Source organism: Hemitrygon akajei, chromosome 21, assembly GCF_048418815.1.
Source record: "Hemitrygon akajei chromosome 21, sHemAka1.3, whole genome shotgun sequence".
In the NCBI taxonomy this organism is placed as follows: domain Eukaryota; kingdom Metazoa; phylum Chordata; class Chondrichthyes; order Myliobatiformes; family Dasyatidae; genus Hemitrygon; species Hemitrygon akajei.
In genome coordinates, this window is record NC_133144.1 from 20,053,761 (window position 1) to 20,073,531 (window position 19,771).

The following is a 19,771-nucleotide window of genomic DNA, read 5'->3' on the forward strand; positions in this document are numbered from 1 at the left end:
TCCTCCCCGTTCCCCTCACTCCCCACACACGTCCTCCCCGTTCCCCTCACTCCCCACACACGTCCTCCCCGTTCCCCTCACTCCACACACTTCTCTGGCTGCAAACAAACCTCCAACTCTGAACCTCTCAGTGGACTGGTTTCCTCTGCCCGGAGAGTACCTCAGCACAAAGCCAGCTGCGCTGTTGACAGCCACATCGAGGGAATGGTAACCCTATGTACTTCGCAGACAGACCCACCCGTTGTGAAGTACACAACACGTGAGCACCAACTCCACTAACATGTGGCAGGCCGCGACTGCTTCATGCTCCTTCCTGCTGCAAGGCCTTCACATTGCATGGACGGGTGCCATTCAGACCGTCGCTTCCATTACTAGCCCCTCAACTGATCTACTCCTACATTTCCCTGCAGCTTCCACCTTTCACACCCATCAACTTCTCACCCGCTGACTGACACTGGGGAATTGACATGGGGAGAGCTGAGCACCCGATTTGGAATGGGGAGGTTAGGTTTGCACAACACAGTCACAGAGAGAACCTGCAAACTCCACATGGACAGCACCTGAGGTCAGTATTGAACCTGGGTCACTGGATCTATGAGGCTTTGCCACTTTTACACACCATAAACTGGTTCAAAGTTAAATTAACTATTCCGATTTGAGGTAATGGGTTAATTTGTGTTTTCTCCTTCTTGCTAGTCTTCCTGTCAGCTGACCCTTGCCTCTGATCTGATGTACTCTCACAAGCCTGTGATACCCCCTCCTAAACTGGATGGAATGTCCTCCCCAATTTAGCTTGCTACTTTATTTCTAGCCATTAGATCTCACTACTTAATTGTAAATTTACCGTTGTTGATTACTTATTATTACGTTGTTAAGCAATTAACCTTTGACATCAGGTTGGCCATTAGATAATGGTTTGCATATATATTCATTAGTCAGAAGCACCTTTATGAGTCGAAAGATTTTTAATCAGTATTTAAATTTAACTTCCATGAGAACATCAAGTAATACTGTCCTTTTATTGAGGTCCATGTGTACTGTAATGTGTTGGTGAACAATAAAACTGCCTTCAAACTACAACTACATGGGGACTGGAGTTTACATTTCTGCCCAGCTTAAGAACACGGGGAAACTCTTGAACAAGGGCAGAACACCAGACTCTGAAGGTCCTGTTCCACTCTGGGACATCTCTGGTCTCTGAGCCAGTCAGTAGCCTTTGGCTGCTGTCCCAGGAATAGATTATTTCCTTGTTAGCAGATTTCTCTTTTTGTGTGTGTGTGTGTGTGTGTGTGTGTGTGTGTGTGTGTGTGTGTGTGTGTGTGTGTGTGTGTGTGTGTGTGTGTGTGTGTGTGTGTGTGTGTGTGTGTGTGTGTGTGTGTGTGTGTGTGTGTGTGTGTGTGTGTGATGTGTGTATCTGTTTCCTCTGCTACAACAGGGACCACATTGCCAAAGTGCTTTGCTTTGTGGAGTTAGAAACATAGAAGCATAGAAACATAGAAAACCTGCAGCACAATACAGGCCCTTCGGCCCACAAAGCTGTGCCTAACATGTCCCTACCTTAGAAATTACTAGGGTTACCCATAGCCCTCTGTTTTTCTAAACTCCATGTACTGTACCTATCCAAAAGTCTCTTAAAAGACCCTAACGTACCACCTCCATCACTGTTGCCAGCAGTCCATTCCACGCACTCACCATTCTCTGTGTAAAAAAAAAACTTACCCCTGATAGCTCCTCTGTACCTTCTCCCAAGCACCTTAAACCTGTGCCCTCTTGTGGCAGCCATTTCAGCCCTGGGAAAAAGCCTCTGACTATCCACACGATCAATGCCTCTCATCATCTTGTACACCTCTATTAGGTCACCTCTCATCCTCCATCGCTCCAAGGAGAAAAGGCTGAGTTCACTCAACCTGTTTTCATAAGGCATGCTCCCCAATCCAGGCAACATCCTTGTAAATCTCCTCTGCACCCTTTCTATGGTTTCCACATCCTTCCTGTAGTGAGGCGACCAGAACTGAGCACAGTACTCCAAGTGGGGTCTGACCAGGGTCCTATATAGCTGCAACATTGCCTCTCGGCTCCTAAATTCAATCCCACGATTGATGAAGGCCAATACACCACACACCTGAGTTATTGTGCTGAATTGGTTTGGCTCAGGAGTCGGTGCAGTAGAATCTGCCTCGGTTGCTTTCTGGAGGTTTTCCCAGAGGCTAGGACAACACCAAGCTGAGGCTTCTATCCTGCAAATCTCAGTGATGAGCACGGTGAAAGGTTTCACCGGGACATTGCAGTCATGGAGAAACAGTATCAGGGCAACTGGAATCCGTCAATACTGGCTGATTATTGTTGGACACTTAAGTGAGAAGCCTCAGACACGAGTGCAAATGAAAATCATCAACAAAGTATTTAGTGTAGTTGAACTATTGCAAAGCATCAGCACCGTTATGCAATTACACACATTATAGTCAATGAAGGGTAATTTCTCGTTTCTCCAAATTCCTATGTGATACAAGTAGTTGGAAATTATATTTCTATCCAGCTTCAAGTGGTCTATCATAAGCACAAACATTTTCTGAGGAAGCAACACTTTTGGAAAAAAAATTGTTGTCCAGTTTTAGTGGAACTGTGGGTGCATCCAGAGCTGGCAAGCCAGAGGTGCTGTTCATGTGCCCACCACACTACGGGCACATCCCTCGCCCCACCATCAGAAATATCTACATGAGGTTCTGCCTCAAGGAGGCAGCAGCCATCAGAGATCCCACTCTCCGGACCCTGCCTTCTTCTTGGAGCTACCAATGGGCAGGAGACACACAAGCCAGAAGTCCCACATTGCCAAGTTCAAAAACAGCTACTTCCCTTCAACTATTTGGTTCCTCAGCCAACCAGCACGGGCTTAATCACTATCTCAATATGGCCACATTCTGATCACTTTGCATCCCAGGAGATTTTGTTCTAATTTTTGTTTAATTTAAAATTTTTCTTGTGAATGTTGTATCTCCAATGCGACATGGTTGTGATGCTGTTGCAAGTATCGGTATAGGTTATTATTGTCACAGTTTTCAAAATACTGTGAAAAGCTTGTCTGCATACTGTTCATACAAATCAATCTATTATACAGTGCATTGAGCTAGAACAAGGTAAGACGGTAACAGTGCAGAATCAAGTGAAACAGCTGCAGGGAAAGTGCAGTGCAGATAAACAGGAAGGTGCAAGTTCCTAATGAGGTAAATTAAGGGGCCAAGAGGTTTGTGCAAGAGTTTGAAAACAGCGGGAACAAATCTGTCCTTGAGCCTGGTGTACGTGGTTTCTGGCTTCAATATCTTCTGCCTGATGGGAGTGGGGAATATAGAGAATGTTCGGGGTGGGTCTTTGATTATCCCGGCTGCTTTACTGAAGCAGCGAGAAATAAGTTTTTCATTTCATCCGTTCATACACGTACTTATGCTCATGACAGGTACACTTGACTTGGGTACACTGGGAGCTCCCCGGGTCACCTCCAAGATACACTTGTATGTCTGTTTTTATTTGTTTTGTGGGAGCTGGGCTTCACTGAAATCCCTAATGTTTCCTTGCCATAGGGCAGGAGTCTGTTCAGCCCATCGAGTCTAGATGGGGAATCAAGTTCGCATTTATTGTCATTCAACCATACATGTGTATGCAACTAAACGAAACATTGTTCCTCTGGGGCCAGTGCAAAACACAGTGCATACAGCTGAGTTTCTGGAAAGTTAGAATTCCCCTCCCCCCAATCCCACCAGCTGTAACCCATTCCCTGTATTTCCCTGTTACCCATTGACTTCGCATGTCCACCATCCTCTCCCCCTCTGATTTTCCTGCCCACGTTCTATTTACATTGCCCATATTTGAGATGTTGGAGGAAACTGGGGGGGGGGGGGGGGGTGAAATCAACTGGGAGGATTTGCAAACTCCACTACTATTTGGGAATCTATTCCCACTGTTCCGTTGGGGAAGAAGTTCTGGGATTTAGCCTCAGCATTGATATATTTCCAGTTCAGGATGATGTGTGGTGCCCCCCCCCCCACTTGCTTGTATGGGTAACAGAGGTGGTGGGTTTGAGAGATGCTGGCAGAGTGACACCCACACAAAATGCTTGAGGAACTCAGCAGGTCAGCCAGCATCTATGGAGTTGAATAAACAATCAACATTCCGGGCCAAGACCCTTCCTTCGTCAGGACTGGGAAGGAAGGGGGCAAAAGCCGGAATAAGAAGGTGGGGAGAGGGGAAGAAGAACAAGCTGGTACGTGATAGGTGCGGCCAGGTGTAGCCCGAAATGCTGACTCTTTTATTCCCCTCCAGAGATGTTACCTGATTTGCAGAGTTTCTCCAGCATTTTGTGTGCATTGCTGTAGATTTCCAGTGTCTGCAGGATTTCTTGTGCTTATGGTTTGCTGCCAGAGTAGCCTGGGTGTGTTACCTGTGCGTGTTGGGCACTGCACTGGTGACGCAGAGGGGTGAGGTGCTGATTGAGAAGGCCAGGATGGCGCTGAGCTTTTTTGAGAATGATTGGAGCTGCACTCATCCAGGCAAGTGGACAGTATTTCATCGCCCGCCTGACTTGTGCCATGTAAATGGTGAAATGGCTTTGGCATTCTGCAGCACACACTGTAGTTCCTTGAAAACGGTGACACAGGCAGATGGGGTGATGTAGAAGGCATTTGGCCCTCTTACCTTCATTGGACAGGAGTTTGGGTACAGGACGTTGGTATGGTCACATTTGGAGTGTTCTGTGCAGTTGTGGTCACCCTGCTATAGGAAGGAGGCCATTAGAGTGGAAGAGGTGCAAACAATGAAGATGTTGCTGAGATTGGATGGTTTGTGTTTTCAGGGGAGGCTGGAAAGGCTGGGATAGCTTTCCCTGGAGAGTAGGGGGCTGAGGGGTGACCTTGGAGAAGTTTATAAAATCATGAGGGGCATTGGTAAGGTGAATGGTCAGGCTTCTCCCTAGGTTCAGTACTAAAGGTCATAGATGATTGGGGAAAAGCTTAAAAGTGAGCAGGGAACCTCTGCTTTTGTATTCTGGCCTCCTCCCCTTTCCTCTGCCATTTTATTCTGGCTTTGATCCCTTTCCTTTCTAGTCTTGATGAAAGATCTTGTTTATTCTCCTCCTTTGCTGTTTGACCTGCTGACTTCCTCCAGCATTTTGTCTTGTTTTCTCTGTATGAGTCATAGACTGTCTTCTTTTGGGTTAAAATGTCAAATACTAGGGAACGTGTAGTTAAGGTGAGAGTGGGAAAGTTTAAAGGAGATTAGGAGGCTTTACAGATGGCGCAGAGAAGATTTACCAGGATGCTGCCTGGGTTGGAGAGCATGTCTCCAGGGGAAAGGTTAAGCTTGGTGGAGTTTTTGGAGTGAAGGAGGATGGGATTTGACTGGATGGAGGTGTATAAGATGATGAGAGGCATTGATAGAGTGGACAGCCAGCACATTTTTTTCTCAGGGTAGAAATGGCTAATACGAGGGACCATAACTTTAAGATGATTGAAGAAAAATCTAGGGCGAATGTCAGAGCAAGGTCTTTTCATGGAGAGTGGCGGGTGTGTGGTAGTGGTGGCGGTAGAGGCAGATGCATTAGGGGCATTTAAGAGACTCATGGATGTTGGAAAACTGGGAGGTCTATGCAGGAGGGAAGTGTGAGATTGATATCAGAGTTGATTAAGAGGTCAGCACAATATCATGGACTGAAAGGCCTGTATTGTATTGTACTGTTCTGTGCTCTGAGTTGTGTGGTGCCTGCAATGGGCTGCCTGGGGTGCTGATGGAAGCAGATCATTGGTGGTGTTTAAGAGGCTTTCAGATGTTTGTGTGCTTACCTCTCACGGTACTGGCGTTTGGGGCAGCAATGAAGTTCTTCCATCTTTGGCAGTGTTCAGGGCTTCCTTCATCCTCTCAGTAGCTTCCTCTCTGTTTTCACTACTGTCAGTCATGCAAGTTCTGGGTGGAGACTCAGGAATACCATCACACTCAGATGAGGGAGGATTCTACAGTTTTATTTTACCCATCGGAGTTGTTAGCCCTGAGCTGAACCCCCGAACCTGGAGGACCAGTGGACCACTCTTAGTCTGGCCTCTGTCCTTTGACCTGTTTGGCATTGGTGACCCTACCAAGAGCCAAAACACAAAACCCTGACTCCAGCCAGTATAGCTCTCTGGGTCACTGAGGCACACAAGCCTCTGAACCCTGTGACAAGGCTGTGATCCTCTTGGAGGATGCATGCTTATCTAAAAGCCTCTTAAACTCCTTCATATTAACTTACCCCAACACCTCAGACACCCTCCACTCTGTTTAAAAAGAACAACTTTCCTCACACATCTCCTTTAAACGTTCCCACTCTCCCCTTAAACTCATGCCCTCTAATATTTGACATTTCAACCCAAGAAAAAGACTGTCAGCTCTTATAATTGTATAAGTATTTCAGCCTCTGACATTTCAGAGGAAGTAGCCCATATTGGAAGGAGATTGAAAATATGGCTGAGTTGGCCTGTCCTGGGTCCAGCACGTAAGTACAATTACAAAGAAAGCACAGGAGCACCTCTACTTCCTTAGAAGTTTACAAAGCTTCAGCAAAATATCTAAAACTTTGACAAGCTTCTGTAGATGTTTGGTGGAGATGTATTGACTGGCTGTATCACAACCTGGTTTGGAAACACCAATGCCCTTGAATGGAAAATCCTACAAAATGTAGTGGATATGTCCCTGCCCATCACAGGCCAAGCCCTCCCCACCATAAAACACGTCCACATGGACTGTTGTTGCAGGAAAGCAGCATCCACCATCAGGGACTCCCAGGTCTCACTGCTGCCATCAGAAGGTGGTGCAGGAGCCTCAAGACCCACACCACCAGGTTCAGGAACAGTTGTTACCCCTCAACCATCAGGCTCTTGACTCAGAGGGAATAACTTCACTCAACTTCACTGAAATGTTCCCACTTTCAAAGTCTCTTCATCCCATGTTCTCAATATATATTGCTTATTTATTTATTTATTTATTTATTATTTTTTCCCTTTTTGTATTTACATAGTTTGTGGTCTTTTGTACACCGGTTGTCTGCCCTAGTGATGTGGTCTTTAATTCTTTTATGGTTAATTGCCCACAAAAGTTGTATCTCAGGGTTGTACTGTATATGAAGTGGTCCTTGTGCAATTGGCGATCCTGGCAGCAGGTGGCAGCAGTGAGCTGTAGCTAGCAGAGAATTGTTCACAGCAGGTTTCCCAGTCAACGCACACAGGTAGATGGAAATGAAAAAATATGTTTCAGGCTAAGGCCCTTCATCAGGACTGGAAAGGAAGAGGGAAGATGCCAGAATATGAAGGTGGGGGAGGAGAAGGAGGTAATAGGTGAAGCCAAGTGGGTGGGGGAGAGGGGATGAAGTAAGAAGTTGGGAGGTGATAGGTGGAAAAGGTAAAGGGCTGGAGAAAAAGGAATCTGATAGGATAGGAGAGTGGACCATGGGAGAAAGGGTAGGAGGACGGGTACCAGACGTAGATAATAGTCAGGTGAGGAGAAGAGGTAAGAGGCCAGAGTGGGGAATTGAATAAGAGGGAAAGGGGAGGAGGAAGATTACCAGAAGCTGAAGAAATTGATACTCATGCCATCAGTCTGGGGGAAGAATATGAGATGTTGCTCCTCCATCCTGAGAGTAGCCTCATCATGGGAGAGGAGGAGGTCATGGACTGACATGTCAGAACAGGAATGGGGTATTAAAATAGTTGGCCACCGGGAAATCCAGATTTTTGTGGATAGACTGAAGGTGCTCGACAAAATTGGGTCAGTCTATGCTGGGTCTCAACAATATAGAGGAGGCCACATCGGGAGGACCAAGTAGAATAGATGACCCCAACAGATTAGCAGGTGAAGTGTTGCCTCACCTGGAACGACAATTTGGGGTCCTGAATGGACGTGAGGAAGGAGGTGAATGGGCAGGTTGGAATTTCTGTTGCTTGCAGGGATAAGTGTCAGGAGGGAGATTAGTGAGGAGGGACAAATGGACAAAGGAATCACGGGGGGTGGGGGGGGAGCGATCTCTGCGGAAAGTGGAGAGTAGGGGGAGGTAAAGATGTGTTTGATGGTAGAGTCCTGTTGAAGGTGGCGGAGATTGCGGAGAATGATGTCTTGGATACAGAGGCTCATGGGGTGGTAGGTGAGGACAAGTGGGTAGATGGGTTGAGCGTGGATGTCTGGGAAATGGAGGAGACGTAGGTGAGGGCATCATCAATGGTAGAGGAAGGGAAATCTTGTTCTTTGAAGAAGGAGGGCATCGTGGAAAGGAAAGCCTCATCCTGTGAACGGATAGAGCAGAGACGAAGGAACTGAAAAATGGGAATCACATTTTTACAGGAGACAGGGAGGGAAGAGGTATCGCTGTGAGTATTGGTAGGTTTATAAAATACATTGGTAGACAGAGAGATCAAAAAAGACAAGAACAGTGTCAGAAATAGACCAAGTGAATTTAAGGACAGAGTGGAAGTTAGATGCAAAGTTGATGAGATCGATGAGCTCAGCAGGGTGCATGAAGCACCCAGTCTGTCAGTCACATGTCAGTCTCTCAGGATTTGCCGACATGCCAACCTAGTGGGTCACTGGCCGGCATGCCCCCTGCTCACGTGGACATCCCATCCCATGACGCACTCACAGTGATCCAGTGCTCGTTCTCTCTGCTGCTTATCCACATTGTTTGCCAGCTTCGCTTCCACAGATGTCCGTCACACATCCCCATGGCTGACCTTGGAAACTGGAGCTGAGGCCTAGACTCCGGCCTGACCTCTAGCTCCTCCACATCCCTAGCTTGACTCCTAACTCCCCTATATGTCCCAAAAAAACATTCCTATAAACTTAAACAAAACCTAACTCTGAGCCATGACCTCGACAGAGATAGCTGAGTGCCATCTTGAACAGAGCTGTAGAGCTCTAGGACATTATTGACTGCTGAAGGAACTCAGTAGTCAGGTAGTATCTGTGGAGGGGAATGGACAGTTGATGTTTTGGGTTGAGACCCTTCATCTGAGCTTCTCTGACGATGCTGGACCTTGGCTCTGTTTCATGGTTTGGACCAAGGCTGAGATGAGATCTGGAAGCGAGTGGACCTGACAACATCAGACCCAGCCCTCAGTGAGTGAGTGTCCTTGTTCAGACTGTACAAGGTCACGCTGCCCGGCTTAGATGAGTTGGGATAGACAGACTGGGTTGTAATTAGCAGGACTGGATGTGTCCTCCTTGTAATGCACAGGACTTAATTGGGCAATTCTGCTCACTCTCCCATGGATGTCAGTGTTGTAACTGTACTGGAACTAGAGGTACAGTTGGTTTTGGAGCACAGATATGCAGTAAAATTGCCGGTTGCTTCCACTGGTGGTGTAGCCTTTAATATATCCGGTGATCTCAGCCCCTTTCTAATATGCAGAGTGAATGGAATTGGCTGGGACTGGTTTCCATGGCAGGGGTCTCGGAGAAAGCATAAGAGGGCCAGAAGCCGACCATAAATGTTTCACCTCTGCTCTCGCTCCACTGAGGATGAGGATGTTCTTGGATCCTCCTCTTCCCATTGGCTGTTTCTGAACATTCTAGATGGGAGCAGGAGTGAGGCCACTTGGCCCCTCGTCCACCCTGGCATTAAACAAGATCATGTCTGATCTCACAGTCAAAGTTGAGTTTATTGCCACGTGCACGAGTGCACGTGCGGAGGTGCAGTGAAAAACTTACTCGCTAGATGCATCACAGCACATCGTATAAACTGCACTCACGAGAAAAGCCTAAATCAAATATAAATAATACACAAAAGAATGCAATTGGAGCTAAAAAGGTCCATTTACTGCAAAGTGATGAAAGTGATCCTTGTGTTACTGTGCTGAGGTAGTGATTAGGGTTGTGCCAGTTGGTTCCAGAACCGGATGGTTGAGGAGAGTAGCTGTTCTTGAACCTGGTGATATGGGACTTAAGGCTTTTGTACCCCCTGCTCGTCTGGTAGCTATGAGAAGTTGTCATAGTCTGGATGGTGGGGATCTTTTGAAGGATGTTGCCTTTTTGAAGCAGTACCTACTGTAGATACTCCCGATGGTGAAGAGCAATGTGCAAGTGATGTATTCCTCTCCGCAGCTACTGGGAATAATCTCTAATCCATCTGTACGTGGTAACCTTTCACACTCTCAGCCCTGCTTTTCAAGGACATCCTGTAAACATAGCCTTATGCTACTTTGGGAAAGCAACAAACATAATCAAGGACCCCTCCCACCACAGTCCCCCTCTCTCTTCCCCTGGTGGGCAGAAGATGGAGAATTTAGAGACATGTGTGACCAGTCTCAAAGGCAGCTTCAATCCTGCTCTTATCAGACTCTTGTATAGACCTTTTGTCCGGTAGAAAGGAAGACTTGATCTCCCAGTCTACCTCGTTGTGACCCTTGCACTTTATTTGTCTGCCTGCACTGCATTTTGTATCTTTTTTTCTACTGCACTGTATTTACATGTGGAATGATCACCATGTTTGGCTGCATTTCGGTACACATGACAGTAATAAACCAGGGTATTAATCTATTGTGGGGGAGTCTCAGACCAGAGGACACAGCCTCGGAATACAAGGACTCCCCCCCCCCCCCCCTTTAGAACAGACATGAGGAGGCATTTCTTTAGCCAGAGGTTGGTGAATCTGTGGAATTCATTGCCACAGACAGCTGTGGAGGCCAAATTATTGTGTATATTTAAAGCGGAGATTGATAGGTTCTTGATTAGTATGGGCATTAAATGTTACAGGGAGAAAGCAGGACAATGGTATCGGGAGGAATAATAAATCAGCCATGGTGGGATGGCAGAGCAGACTGGGCTGAATGGCCTAATTCTGCTCTTATATCTTATGATCTTATGGTACATTATTTTTCACTTACTCACTTACCAAGAATATCCTGTCTTAAATCTATTCAAAGACTCTGCCTCCATCCCTATTTGCTGGGAAGAATTCACAAGGCTAATGATCTCTCTGGAAAAGTATTTCATCTCATCTCACCTTAGTGCAAAGTGAGGCCACTTATTTTTAAACAGTGACAACCTCGCTCCTTGTTGTAGACTGTGTCACAAGACCAACCATCCCCTGCAAATCCATCCTCTCAATACCCTTCATGGTCTAGTGTTTCAGATAAATCCCTCTCACTCTTTTAAACATAAGGCGATGAAAGCCTGTCCGGTTCCTCAGAAGACAAACCACCAGTTCTAGGTCATTAGTTCAGTAATATCCTCTGATATCCTGGTCTCCAGGGGACAGGGACACAGGGCTTCCATTTGACCTGGTTCAAAGTAAATTTATTATCAAAGTACACCATATACAACCCTGAGATTTGTTTTCTGGCAGGCATTCAGAGTAATTTCAATAAACACAATAACGTTGAGAGTTCAAAGTAACTTTTATTGTCAAAGTACATATATGTCACAATATATTACCCTGAGATTCATTTTCTTGTGGGCATACTCAGCGGATCTATAGAACAGTAGCTATAAAAGGATCAATGATAGATCAGCCTGTGTCCAGAAGACAACAAACTGTGCAAATGCAAATATAAATAAATAGCAATAAATAACAAGAGCATGAAATAATGAGATAAAGATGAAAGACCCTACCCAATAGGAAGGACAAGCAACCAGTGTGCAAAGGACAACAGATCTTCGGTGTTCACTAAGGGGAAGGATATTGAATTGTGTAAGGTAAGGGAAACAAGTAGGGAAGTTATGGAAACTATGACAATTAAAGAGGAGGAAGCACTGGCACTTTTAAGGAATATAAAAGTGGATAAATCTCCGGATCCTGACAGGATATTCCCTAGGACCTTGAGGGAAGTTGGTGTAGAAATAGCAGGGGCTCTGACAGAAATATTTCAAATGTCATTAGAAACGGGGATGGTGCTGGAGGATTGGCATATTGCTCATGTGGTTCCATTGTTTAAAAAGGGTTCTAAGAGTAAACCTAGCAATTATAGGCCTGTCAGTTTGATGTCAGTGGTGGGTAAATTAATGGAAAGTATTCTTAGAAATGTTGTATAGAATTATCTGGATAGACAGGGTCTGATTAGGAATAGTCAACATGGATTTGTGTGTGGAGGGTCATGTTTGACAAATCTTATTGAATTTTTTGAAGAGGTTACAAGGAAAGTTGAAGAGGGTAAAGCAGTGAATGTTGTCTATATGGACTTCAGTAAGGCCTTTGACAAGGTTCCGCATGGAAGGTTAGTTAGGAAGGTTCAATTGTTAGGTGTTAATATTGAAGTAGTAAAATGGATTCAACAGTGGCTAGATGGGAGATGCCAGAGAGTAGTGGTGGATAACTGTTTGTTAGGTTGGAGGCCGGTGCCTCAGGGATCTGTATTGGGTCCAGTGTTGTTTGTCATATACATTAATGATCTGGATGATGGGGTGGTAAATTGGATTAGTAAGTATGCAGATGTTACTAAGGTAGGTGGTGTTGTGGATAATGAAGTAGGTTTTCAAAGCTGGCAGAGAGATTTAGGCCAGTTAGAAGAGTGGGCTGAACGATGGCAGATGGAGTTTAATGCTGATAAGTGTGAGGTGCTATATTTTGGTAGGACTAATCCAAATAGGACATACATCGTAAATGGTAGGGTGTGGAAGAATGCAGTAGAACAGAGTGATCAAGGAATAATGGTGCATAGTTCCCTGAAGGTGGAATCTCATGTGGATAGGGTGGTGAAGAAAGCTTTTGGTATGCTGGCCTTTATAAATCAGGGCATTGAGTATAGGAGTTGGGATGTAATGTTAAAATTATACAAGGCATTGGTAAGGCCAAATTTGGAGTATCGTGTACAGTTCTGGTCATCAAATTATAGGAAAGATATCAACAAAATAGAGAGAGTACAGAGAAGATTTACTAGAATGTTACCTGGGTTTCAGCACCTAAGTTACAGGGAAAGGCTGAACAAGTTAGGTCTTTATTCTTTGGAGCGTAGAAGGTTGAGGGGGGACTTGATAGAGGTATTTAAAATAATGAGGGGGATGGATCGAGTTGACGTGGATAGGCTTTTTCCATTGAGAGTAGGGGAGATTCAAACAAGAGGACATGAGTTGAGAGTTAGGGGGCAAAAGTTTAAGGGTAACACGAGGGGGAATTTCTTTACTCAGAGAGTGGTAGCTGTGTGGAACAAGCTTCCAGTAGAAGTGGTAGAGGCAGGTTCAGTATTGTCATTTAAAGTAAAATTGGATAGGTATATGGACAGGAAAGGAATGGAGGGTTATGGGCTGAGTGCGGGTCAGATGGACTAGGTGACTGTAAGCGTCAGCACGGACTAGAAGGGCCGAGATGGCCTGTTTCCGTGCTGTCATTGTTATATGGTTATAAATGGTGTAAGTATGAAAGAGTAAATAAATAAATAAGCAATAAATATTGAGAACATGAGATGAGAGTCCTTGAAAGTGAGTCTATAGGTTCTGGGGACAGTTCAGTGATGGGGCAAATGACATTATCTTGAACTCTTTGGTTCAAGAGCCTGATGATTGATGGATAATAACTGTTCCTGAACCTGGCGGGGTGAGTCCTGAGGCTGCTGCACCACCGTCCTGAGGGCAGCGGTGAGAAGAGAGCATTCTCTCTGGCTGGGAGGGGTCCCTGATGATGGATGCTGCTTTCCTGTGAAAATGCCCCATGCAGATGTGCTCAATGGTGGGGAGGACCCAGGAAAGATCCTCTGAGATGATAACAACGAGGTATTCACAGTTGCTGACCCTCTCCACATCTAATCCCCCAAAGAGGATTTGCACACAGACCTTAAGTTTCCTCCCCCTGAAGTCAATTATCAGCTCCTTGGTCTTGCTGACATTGAGTGAGAGGTTGTTGTGGTGGCATCACTCAGCCAGATTTTCAATCTCCCTTCTATCTGCTGATTCATTACCACCCTTGATTTGGCCACAACAGTGGTGTCATCGGCAAACCTAAATATAGTTTTGGAGCTCTGCATAGCTTCACAGTCCTAAGTATAAAGTGAATAGAGCTGGGGGCTAATCACACAGCCTTGTGGTGCACTGGTGCTGATGGAGGCTGTGGAGGATATGTTGCCAATCCAAACTGACTGGGGTCTACAAGTGAGGAAACTGAGGATCCATTTGCACAAAGAAGTATTGTGGCCAAGGTCTTGAAGCTTATTGATTAGTTTTGAGGGGATGATAGTATTGAATGCTGAGCTGTAGTCAATGAAGAGCATCCTGATGTGTGTATCTTCACTGTCCAGACGTTCCAGGGTTGAGTGAAAAGCCAGTGAAATGGCATCTGTCGTTGACCTGACGTGATGGTAGGCTGATTGGAGTGGATCCAAGTCACTTCTCAGGCAGGAGTTGATTCATTTCAAAGCACTTCTTCATGTAAGTGTTTCTGGATGATAGTCATTGAAGCAGGTTGCCATGTTCTTCTTAGGCACTGGTGTAATTGAAGCCTGCTTGAAGCAGGTTGCCATGTTCTTCTTAGGCACTGGTGTAATTGAAGCCTGCTTGAAGCAGGTTGGCTCTGTCCGTTGCATTCAGTTTTCCGCATTTTATCCTGCAGTATGTAATAACAGCTGCACCACAACTGGTAGAGCTGAGGCTTCACAGCTCTGCTGACTCCGGTTCGACCCCTGACTTGGCTGCTGTCTGTGTGGAGTTTGCATGCTCTATGATTGTATGGATTTCAATCCAGGTGCTCTGGTTTCCTTCCACATCCCAAAGATGTGGTTGGGTATTCATCCTCTTTAAATTACTCCTCATGTGTAGGTGAATGGGGGGTGGGGGTTGATGGGAATGTAAGGAGAATAAAATGGGTGGTCAATGGTCAGCATGGACTCAATAGGCTGAGTGGCCTTGTGGTGTGACTCTATGATACCTCAGTTTTAGACCCTTGTGTTCCTGTAGATGGTGTAACCTCACTGTGCTACTCTAATTCGATTTCTACTCAGAGACATCTGCTTTAATATTTTTCTCCTCTGATCTATGTCATTTCTAGTTTTATAAGAGGTGCAGATCTTTCTTCAGCCTGTATTGGCCACTGTCAAATGATCCAGTGTTCATATCCTCTCTGTAACATTCCTTGAATTTTCTGGTGAACTAGCTAAACTTGTGCTCCCTGTGATAGAATTACCAAGCATAACACTATCTATTACTCCTGACCCAACCGTAACCCTGCGTGTTCCGAGAGGCCCGTCAGGTCTAATTGTCTAAAGGTCTCATGTTGTCCTTTGCCATCTCCAACATGATGCCAGCTTTCTGTGCCCCTGGGGCGAGACCTTTGTTCGACTTCTGCTTGAAAAATAATCAGCTGTAGGAGCGTACTTTCTCGGTACCGAGTCTTCGTCTCGATCTGAACTGTCATCCATCCTTCTGCTTCTGCCGATACTGCCGGACCTGCAGAGTTCATCCAGCAGTTTGTTTCAGAACGTAGAATAATATCTCAGTAAATAAATAATTTGTGGCCAGCACAGTAGTGCAGTGGTTAGCACAGTGCTTTATAGTACCAGCAACCTGGGTTCAATTCCTGCCGCTGTCTGTAAGGAGTTCGTACATTCTCGTGACAGCTCCAGGTGCTCCGGTTTCCTCTCACAGTCCAAAGACATACCACGTAAATTGTCCTGTGATTGGGCTTGGAGACTGCTGGGTGGCGTGAAACCTACCAAATGTTGAAAGGACTGGGGAGGATGTGGAGGGGATGTTTCCTATGGTGGGGGTATCTAGAACTTGAGGGCACAGCCTCAAAATTGAGGGACTGCCCTTCAGAACAGAGGTAAGGAGGAATTTTTTTTAAACCAGAGAGTGGTGAACCTGTGGAATGCTGTGCCACAGATTGCGGTGGAGGCCAAGTTCATGGGTATATTTAAGGCAGAAGTTGATCGGTCAGGGTATCGAAGGATATGGCGAGAAGGCAGATGCATGGGGTTGAGTGGGATCTGGGATCAGCCAAGATGGAATGGCAGAGCAGATGTGATGGGCTGAATGGCCTTATTCTGCTCCTTTGTCTTCTAGCCTAAATGCTGGCTTTGCCAAGGATAGCTGCATCCTGAAAAATGATTTAAAAATTTCTGCCAAGAGCACTGATATGTTGAGTTTATTTATCAAATGTCAGAGGTGTTTCTAAAATACTTACAAAGGAGCATTTAATTTACTACATGACTGGGTCAGCCTCGCCAAAAACTATTCACTTGGGTGATTATTCAACAGGGTATTGCTCATCGCCAGGATAATAGGTTTCTGGTCCTCGTAGATACCTTCACCTAGAGCAGGGGTTCCCAACCTTTTTTATGCCATGGACCAATACCATTAAGCAAGGACTGTATGGACCCCAGCTTGGAAACCCCTGAGTTATAGACCCGTACAATAGGGAAGCAGGCCATTTGGCCCAACTCTTCCAGGCTGACCAAGTTGCCTGTGTTTGGCCCATATCCCACTGAATCTTTCCTGTCCATGTCTTTCAGACCTTGCAGGGAGTTGAAGGCTCAGTTAACCAGTTTGACCTTGTGGGTAGTTTAGTTGGAGGGAGTTGACTGTTCAAAGTGAGAGGTGTCTCTCCCCCCCCCCCCCCCCCAGGACCCCATGGCTGATTGCTGAAGCACATGCAAGTGTCCTGAAATGGGAAGACATCCCCAACATGGCTCCCCAAAATTGGTGGCATCCTTGGGATTAACATAGGCAACTCGTGTTGTTCGGGAACCTCCCTAGATACTGGAAGCGAACCCCTTGCCTCTGGGAGGTGGGCTGGTGGATTCAGGTTGGCGAGGGAGGAGGTGGGGCTGATGAGGAATAGTTGGAGGAGGAGGGGAGACATGGTCTCCCTGTGGAGAGGGTGGGAGGGATGTGGTGTTGGGAGTTGGGAAATGGGCGGAGAGTGGTGGTGGGGGGGGAATCGGAGGGACCAGAGTAATGGGTGGGGGTGGGAGAGATCAGGAGTTTAGGTCTATGGGAGGTGGGTGATGTTGGGGAGGGAGGCTTGAAGGGGTAGTGAGGAGGAGGGGAGGAGCAAGAAGGATTTCGAGGGGGGTGAGGAGCCGGATTCTGCCGGGAGGGTCGGGGGTAACATTCCCCACTCGGCTGTGACGTGAGGCGGCTCGGTAGGCGGGCCGGCCGGCCGGCTGGATGCTGACTCACACGTCAGTGGGATTGAGCTGCCGGGGAAGCGAGAGCCGAGGCTGTAAACGTGGCTGGGAGGCTGGGGCAGGCTCAGGGAGCAGGGAGGGAGGAACGAACTGCTCCCCGGGACAGGGACGGGGGCTGTGAGTGACACACACACACACACGTACAGGTACACTGACACAGACAGGCGCAGACACACACACACACTCACACAGAGTTCTATACACACAAACACAGAAGAGGGTTAGAGAGAGACAGGCAATAGAAACAAGCATAGCGAGACAGAAAAAGGCAGACACAGACAGACACGCACACACACACAGAGGCAGGAAGACACTGGGAGAGGTACTTGCAGAGAGACAGGGAGAGGCAGAGCACGGTGTGGCAGAGACAGAGAGAGTTTCACACAGACACGTGTGGTGTTGGTGAGATCTGTGAGAACAGAAGGTGATCAGTCGCTGAGAGACGAGCAGGACCGGGGAGGGTCGGAGCCACTGAGCGGGATTAGGAGGAACACTGACCTGGGCTGCGGTGACAGGGACCCGGTGGCGCTGGGTGAGGGGGTGGGGAGGGGGGGAACTGCTGGGAATGAAGCCGATGCAGAGGCTGCTGCAGCTGCCGTTGACAGCCGGCCTACTGAAGCCACTGTGCCCCGAGGAGAGCCGCAGCCCGGTGCTGAGCCCGGAGGGTGGACCGCAGACCTGGTATAGCGCGGTGCAGCCTGATGAGCTGAGGCTGCTGAGGACCCCACCAGAGCCCGAGCACCAGGGCCAGGATACGGTCGAAACGGGCTCTGCAACACCCTTCCGGTAGGGAGCACATTAGGTGGGGGGGGGGGGGCGTCCGTATGTGTTTCTCTTTTCCCTATTTCCTCCCTTCTTTCTCTCCCCCAACCTCGCTTGCCTCCTCCCTCTTGCTGTCCCCTTTCCCTCCTCCCTTTTGCCCTCACCCCTTCCCCTCTCTCCCCCACTGCCTTACCCCACTACCCCCTCTACTCCTCCCCTTCCCCCTCCTCTCTCTCCCAAGGGACCAGCACAGTAGCTCTTGACTCTTAACACCATATGATACAAGAACAGAATTAGGCTCATTGATTCTATTCCGCCATTCAGCCATGACATTTTTGCCACAAACTCTTACCTTCTCGTAACCCTTAACCCTTTTACCAATCAATAACCTATCAATCCCTGCCCTAAATATACCCAATGACTTGGACTCCACAGCAATGAATTCCACAGATTCGCCAACCTCTGGCTCCTCCTCCTCTTTGCTCCAAAGGGGGTTCCTTATTTTAAGGCTGTGTTCCTGTATTATGGGTTCACCTACACGCTCTCCTTGTTCACTCTATCCAGGCCTTTCAGTATCCGTTGGGTTTCAATGAGTTTTCCCACCCCGATCGGTGTTTGGTTTCATTGAGGGGTGTGCCCCAAGTTCCTCTGCATCTCGTTGGACTCTATTGAGTCGATGTGGTCCGTCAAGTGAAAGGGAATCGTCTTGTGGCCCAGGGTTTAATGAGAACAGGAGAGACAACTTCCTGAATACTCAATCAATACTTCCCCCTTAATCAGACTTCCTGTCAATTACCATAAGACCCTAAAATATCAGAGCAAAATCTGGCCATTTGGCCCATCAAGTCTTCTCTGCCACTCCATCATATTATCCCTCTCAACCCCATTCTCCTGCCTTTTCCCTATAACCTTTGACACCCAGATTAATCAAGAACTTGTCAACCTCGCCTTAAATATACCCAAAGACTAGGCATGCACAGCCATCTGATTCATCACCCTCTGGCTAAAGAAAATTTTCCTCATCTCTTCTAAATGGACATCTCTCAATTCTGAGGCTGTGCTCTCTGGCACTAGATTTCCCCCATTATTGGGAACATCCTTTATATATCCACTCTATGCAGACCTTTCAGTATTCAATAAGTTTCGATATGATTCTGTCCCCCTCTCTTCCTCCTAAACTCCAGTGAGGACAGACCCCGAGCCGTCAACGACCATGTTACATTACAGGGGCTTTGCTGTGTGAGAGTTGGCTGAGAGTGGTGGTCTCCCAAGCAATTAGATAGCAGTGAATTCCTAAGGGTTGGTGCAAGTAACTTGGCCCACTGCTTCATGCTGACCAGCTGGGTTGGTGGTGAAGAAGAGTGGAGCTGAGATCTCTGCTGTACTGTAGGGTCTCCACCTGATCCATGGGCCACCCCTTGACTCCTCAGAGGCCACCTGGCCTCCCATCTTTCCCCAGCGGTTTGTTTATCGCTCGGGCTCTGTGTCACTGAGTAGGAGCAGGCGCTCTGAATGAACGGTGACTCAGCTGGACCACAGGCGGCCCACTGCCCAGTCTGGAGAAGGCAGCTCAGTACGAAACCTGCTCCCCGTCTCTGAGGGAATGCAGTGGATCTGGCCCGTGGAGATCGCACAATATTCTACAGCGAGTTAGTTAGTGGGTTTATGAGTGATAGCGTCATACATAGAAATAGGCGACGTTGACCACGGTGTCTGGCCCACATCCCTCTAAACTTTTCCTATAGATTTGTTAATGTAAATGACATTGTATATTTCAATGTACATATCATTAATTGTTGTTGCTCCTCACCACACCCTGTGGTGCAGCTGACAGCAGCCTCCCTGTTTCTTTAGCTTTTGTCTGTGATGGAAAGCGTGCAAGGAGCCGGCTG

At 47.1% G+C, this 19,771-nt stretch overlaps 1 protein-coding gene across 8 annotated transcripts in view; it reads left to right on the forward strand.

Moving 5' to 3' along the window:
* ap3b2 (adaptor related protein complex 3 subunit beta 2) overlaps positions 1 to 19,771 on the forward strand; it is a 183,766-nt gene that overhangs the window by 20,656 nt on the left and 143,339 nt on the right. For 4 of the 8 annotated variants that reach the window (XM_073024946.1, XM_073024947.1, XM_073024949.1 and 1 more), the window contains exon 1: positions 17,683 to 17,903. The exons of the other annotated variants lie outside the window; for them this stretch is intronic. In XM_073024946.1, coding sequence (XP_072881047.1) covers positions 17,683 to 17,903 — 221 coding nt within the window. Of the gene's footprint in view, positions 1 to 17,682; positions 17,904 to 19,771 lie in introns of those variants that run through there. 8 annotated transcript variants of the gene reach the window in all.